This window comes from Alexandromys fortis, unplaced genomic scaffold (genome assembly GCF_014885135.2).
Source record: "Alexandromys fortis isolate MF-2015 unplaced genomic scaffold, M_Fortis_MF-2015_v1.1 scaffold_22, whole genome shotgun sequence".
Classification (NCBI taxonomy): Eukaryota; Metazoa; Chordata; class Mammalia; order Rodentia; family Cricetidae; genus Alexandromys; species Alexandromys fortis.
The window spans coordinates 3,776,290-3,782,448 of NW_026067900.1; the positions used below are offsets into that span (position 1 = coordinate 3,776,290).

At 45.5% G+C, this 6,159-nt stretch overlaps 1 protein-coding gene across 1 annotated transcript; it reads right to left on the minus strand.

Annotated features, from left to right (window-relative positions):
* Positions 1 to 697: 697 nt before the first annotated feature.
* Positions 698 to 1,861, minus strand: LOC126491724 (ubiquitin-like-conjugating enzyme ATG3). The gene is given in 2 exon segments (XM_050127550.1): positions 698 to 1,147; positions 1,149 to 1,861. Coding segments are annotated over 2 exon segments (945 nt in total). The 5' UTR covers positions 1,797 to 1,861; the 3' UTR covers positions 698 to 850.
* Between the last annotated feature and the right edge of the window lie 4,298 nt (positions 1,862 to 6,159).

The following is a 6,159-nucleotide window of genomic DNA, read 5'->3' on the forward strand; positions in this document are numbered from 1 at the left end:
AGAGAACACTTGAGGGGACAGAATTTGGTCTTCCTTTCTGTATTCTCAGGCCAAGTAGATCATAACTCATTATCAGTCAAATGAAAGAATTCTAGAACATCAACTTGTGGTAGAGGGCTGTGGCCACAGAAAAGGAGTGGCCATGGACCCACCCAGCAAGCCTCAGTGTCCCATGAGGAGTAGGCTGATGGCCAAGTTTCAACTCTTGCAATACTGGCAGAGTGGAGTGTAATTCAGAGAAACTGAGGCAGAAGGCCAACCCCATGGCCTGGAACAGTACTGAGCCTTGGGCTTTGAATGAATGGTTGCTGAACATTGTTTCATTTGATGCTGAAGGAAGCCAAGCCCTGGACAGGCAAATGATAGAACCCAGGACTGCAGGAGCCTCATAAGGTGACCATTTCAGGCTATGGTAAGGAAACATGAAGTAGCTTTAAAGGTTAAAAAACGTGAGACTGGGACATACCTCAATCATGAGTAAAGTCTTTGCCTTTCCAGCCTGAGAACATGAGTTCAAACCCCAGGACCCATGTTAATAACCCAGCATGGTTGCCCATGTTTGTAATCCAGACATCAGAAAGGTGGACATTAAAGCATCGCTGGGCCATTTTGGCCAAACAGTGAGCTCCAGATAAAAATGAGAGACCCTTTCCAAAAACACAGGGTGGGCCCAGGTTTGGCAGCATTCGCTTTTTTTTGGTAGTGGAATAGTTTTTATTTAATGCATAAACATATAAGTCCCTTTATTAGAGAAATTATACCTATTGGTAAATATGGTCAATGGTCACATCTATGTATTAATTCTTTAAAAATCAGAAGCAGTAATTAGGACACACCCTATGTCCTCTCACTACATCGTGAAGTGTCTCGTGTAGTCATATTCTATTGTTGGAATGACAGCTTGTACAAATTTCAAAAAAATTAGAAGATACATATGAACGCCAAACTCTCCCCCACCTTCTGCAACTGTCTCAATAATTTTCTTCATCACTTCAGCATGCCTGCACGGGTGAACTGAACACATAGGAGGTGGTGGAAGATGAGGATGGTTTTCAGTGGTCACTGTTTTCTTCACATGATCTTGACTGATGTCTTCATACATGTGCTCAACTGTTAAAGGCTGCCGTTGCTCATCATAGCCGAACAAACCATAGCCATGGTGTCTGGTAATATTTGTCATAAGTGATGTACAGGTCATAAGTTCTCGTTTGCAGAATAGCATCTTCCCCTCCAGCATCAGTTTTGGCTTTACAAGCTTCCACTACTTTCCTTGTGTCCAGGGTAGCCTCATCTGTTTCCAACAATCCACTCTCTTCATATTCTTCCATGTCTGCAGCTTCCCCTTCATCTTCCTCTTCTTCCTCGTTGCATAGTGCTGAGCAGTCTTGGAGTTTTATACTGTCCTTGCTTTCCAGAGTAATCTCCTTAACTGCTTCATTGACTCCTGTAATGCCTGTGTTGTGATATGTGTCTACCCATCCCCCATCGCCATCATCCTCTTCAATGATAGCCTCCAATTCATCCGAATACTCCATCTGTTTACACCGTTTGTAGCATGGAACATTTTTGGTTACCAAAAATTGTTTCCCTGTTGGTAGATATGCCTTCACTTTCCATTCTTCCCCTGGAGCCCATTGCCACGTCGGACAGTGGTGGACTAAGTGATCTCCAGCGGCCACAAACTCTTCTGGGGTGAGTACACCTGTCTCCTTAAATTTTGATTCCTTGAGGACTGGTGTCAGGTACTTGGCCACTTCCAGAGCCTCTCCCTTCACCGTGTTGATCACATTCTGCATCCTGGGGCTGGAGCGGCGACGGGGCAGGGAGGGACAGTCGCAATCCGGCCGGGGACTCAAAAACTGCCCCGGATGTGGCCGACTGGCATCGAGCCCCGCAGGCGGCACCCGCAGGGCCGTGGGGAGGGGCGGCGGCACGCGGAGGCTGGGCCCAGCTGTCACCTGGCCGCGGAGGCCCAGCATTCGCTTTTTATTCCAGCACTCAGAGGCGGCAGAGCCAGGTGGATCTCTGTGAATTGGAAGCTAACCTGGTCTACACAGCAAGTTCCAGGACTAGAGAGCTACCTGTCTTAACAAACAAACCAAAGCAACAGAAAAAAGTTTGCGAGCCACTGAAGGAGGTACCCAACATGGACCTCTGGCCTCTGTGTCCGTGTACATAATCATACATATATGTATGTGTATACATGACACAAAGATCAGGAGGTGTAAGGCAGTGCATGTCGAACACAAACCACTTTGATGGATATTACTATTTTAATAAAATGTTCACTGGCTTCATGCCAACATTCGTTCAGTAGACATAGAATGCAAATCATAAGCCTTGCTGCTGTCTCCTGTGTGGGGGTGTACGGCTGCACCCACAAAGGGATGCCAGGGCCACGGTTTGGTTTCCCAAGAACAAAGCTGCAGCTTCTACCAGGCTTGTTAGAGATGTTTCTTTAACACTCAGCACATAAGCCTGACATCTGGTTGCATAACTTCCTCGGGAATTTCAAGGGCTTTATTCAGAGCCGATTAGGCCCACCTGTTCTATCCCCCCCCCCAACAGGAGCAGCTTCCACAAAAAGCTTACATAAGGCAGGCTCTGCCAGCGCCTAGTCCCTGAACCACTCACCCTGCCCGGCCTCTATCTAGAAACATGCAGACAGGAAAGGCTTGGCCAGTCTCCATTCCCTTTCTGATAAGCTGACAAGTAAAGGAGATTTATTTAACTCACATCTTGGCTGGGGCTCACACTCTGATGCATTACGGCAGTTCCTGTTCATGGCACCCCAACCCTAAAGCACACCTATATCTAGGCAAATGTGGTAGACCTGGAGGTCTTTCCACCTTGCTTTGTTTGTGATGATCTCTTATATGAATTTGTGTGTGTGTGCATGTGTGCACATGCACGTGTGTGTGCACGTGTCTGTGTGAACATGAGTTGTATACATGCACATTCATGCATGTACTCATGTTTTCATGTGTGCACATGTATGTATGTGCAGAGGCCAGAGGACAACTTGTGTGTCATTCCTCAGGAGGCACACCTCCTTGCTTTTTTGAGGCAGGGTCTCTGCTAGCCTGGAACTCACCCACCAGCTAGGCTGGGCTGTCTGGCCAGTGAGCCTTAGAAACCCTCCTACCTGTTTCCACCTGCCCAGCTTCTCAATAGCACACGACAGTGGACATTACACAGTGTCTAGCAGGGAAAGCCCAACCCAAGAAGCAGATTTACGAGACTTGAAATGTATACATTTTGGAAGAACCTTACAAAAAATACAAAATAGCAGATATAAAATAGCAACACAAATGTATATACTTATTTGCAATTATAACATAAATAAAAATAAATAATAAATTTTGCTTCAGCAAATGCCATGATGATCACAAAACCTGAAAAACATACTCATTAGACCAATTATTATATGATTGGCATAATTCTATAGTACATATCCCCAAATGTGTTTTAGTTGCAAATAATAGCGGCCTTTACAAAAAGGTTTATTTTTACCTCTGTGTGTGTACACATGTGTGTGTGCACACGTGCACGTGGGCCTGTACAAGTTTATGTGCACCGTATGTGTGCCGGCACCCAAAGAGGTCAGAGGACACCAGAGCCCTGGGAACTGGCGTCACAGGCAGTTGTGAGCAGCCTGATGCACTCCCAGGCTGAACACAGTGCTGTTTCTTCTGAGAGCATCAGATGGAATTATTTTCCTCTGTATTATTCTGAGAGTTACAAGTGGGTTTTTATATTGAAAATTCAAATCTCTTTTATCTAATATTAATTCTTCTCCCAGGTTTGAGGTCGTCGATAAAAGCTTCCCAGAATGCACCCTGTGTGTTTCAGGGCTGCGTTATTCTTTAGGGCTTGGAAGAATCGGCTCCTCACACTCAGATGTTGTTTGTAGTAATCCTTTAGCGTTACCGTTTGTCTAGTTCAATCTATCTGTGAATGGATGATTTAAACAGTGAAACGGTCAGGACTCTCTCAATTGGAATGATGGACAGATGCCATCACTCTCGGATAACTTGCAGAGAATGAAGGTGAAATGGCTGTGGCTCACACAACTGTGATGTCCAAGTTGGCTTCTGAGTTCAAACACAGTTGAATTCAAGGGCTTAGGAGTTGGTGATGTCTTTCCTTCGGTCTCCAGCTCTTCCTCTTTAGAGGGGCAGTAAGACAAACAGCAGGCTGCCATTCCAGGCTTATACTGTTATAGCTACGATTTAAACAGGAAGTGACCTGTCTTACTCGATGTGTTCTGCTAAGCACAGTGGAGTGACTGGGATTAACTTTGTCTTGGTCTCAGAAACATGGCTTCTTTTGTAGTAATTGCTATGGTAAATCATCGAGGGGCAGGGGATTAGGCCTCATCCTCTGTATCTATTTATTCTTCAATTCTCATAACTGGAATAGGAGATTTTCCCCAAAATGTGCAAGAAGGCGTCCTTGATAAATAAAAACACACATGTCCCCTGCAGAGGTGGAGCTGAACATCACTAACTGGTGGAAATAGTCTTCACAAACCTTCACGTTCTTCCTGGCTTCCCAAGTTCTCAACAATTACCCCAGCAGTGCAGGAGTCACTTAAAGCTAGCCTGCACCCAGCATCTTTGATATTACACATTGCTGCTATATTTCAGGTAGGCTCTTGTATGTAATTTTCTCACGAAACACTGTCCGAGGCTGAGAGTTACGTAGAGTGGCAAGAGGGGAAAGCAGTTCTCAGCAAAGGACGGAGTCAGATGGCCACGGAGTGATCTTGTGGGGCTGTGGAGCATGGATGGATGGCCCTTTAAAGCTGTTCCACTGAGGTGAGGGGCTCTAGCCCTCTTTGGGTCACCTATTGAACAAAAGATGTCTGAAGGAGTCTTTCCACGGTTGATGCTGGTCCGGGAGAGGACTCAGCTGCGAGCCATTGAGGGCCAGTGGTCCCAGCAGCTGGAAAAGTGGATTGCTAGGTCCTGAAGGGAAATGCAATAGCACCACACTGCATCCACTCAAGTCAGTTCCTGAGTAGCAGAAGTGAGGCTCATGCAGTCCCGGTGTTTGAATCCCTCAGGCAAGTGTGGAGCAGGCAGAGCCTTAGATTTGCTGCTACTTGCTGCTTCCTTTTCATGTGCTTGCGTGTGTGCATGTGTGTGCACAAATGGAGGCGAGAGGTTGATGACAGGTGTATTTCTAGATCGCTTCCCACTTTATTTTTTTAAATTTTGAGACGAGACCTCTCATTGAACTTGGTGCTAATTACCAGACTTGCTGCCAATAAGGCCCAGAGTTTCCCTGTCTCTGCCTCCTCAATAGAAGAATCTGAGGCAAGCATCACTACACCTGGCTTTTAGGTGGGTGCTGGGGATCAACTCCATCCATTCTTGGTTCCTTGCCAGCTCCTGAACACCCTAATTCATTTCTAATGAACAAGGTGACTTCCCATTTAGGCTGAACCACTCGTGTTTTTAAAGCAGAGGTGGCAACTGACTCCCAAAGAGTTACATCTGGAAAGCTAGCTGAGTCTTACTGGACTATGATAGTTTTAAAATTTTTATTATTTATTTATTTATTTTTCTATGCCTGCATGTTTCACCTGCATGTATATCTGTGTACCATATGTGCCTGGTGCTCACAAAGACCAGAGAAGTGTGTCATATCCCCTAAGACTGGAGTTCCAAACAGTTATGAGCAGCTATGTGAGTGCTGGGAATTGAACCTGGGCCCTCTAGAAGAGCAAGCAACACTCTTAAGCACAGAGCCATCTCTCCAGTCCCTGATGGTTTTAAAAACTTAGAACCAGGGTCTGGATCCAGGTTTAATTGCTCGCACCCACATGGCAGCTCACAATCATCAATAGTTCCAGTCCCAGAGGAGCCAATGACTTCTTCTGGCTTCCTCAGGCACCATGCCCACAGGTGGTACACATACATGACCACAGGCAAACACTCCTATGCATGAAATAAAAATGAATATATATTTAAAACTTTAAGCCAATACTTAAAATCTGGGGATTTTGCCCATAATCAAATCTGAATTTCTCCATCTCTTGAAGAACATCAATAAATAAAACAAAATGGAACAAGGAAAACGATGATCAAACTAAGGAAAGATGTGTTTCTGGCCCATTCAACTCCAGCCAGACAGCAGCCACCTCCCGCTCCT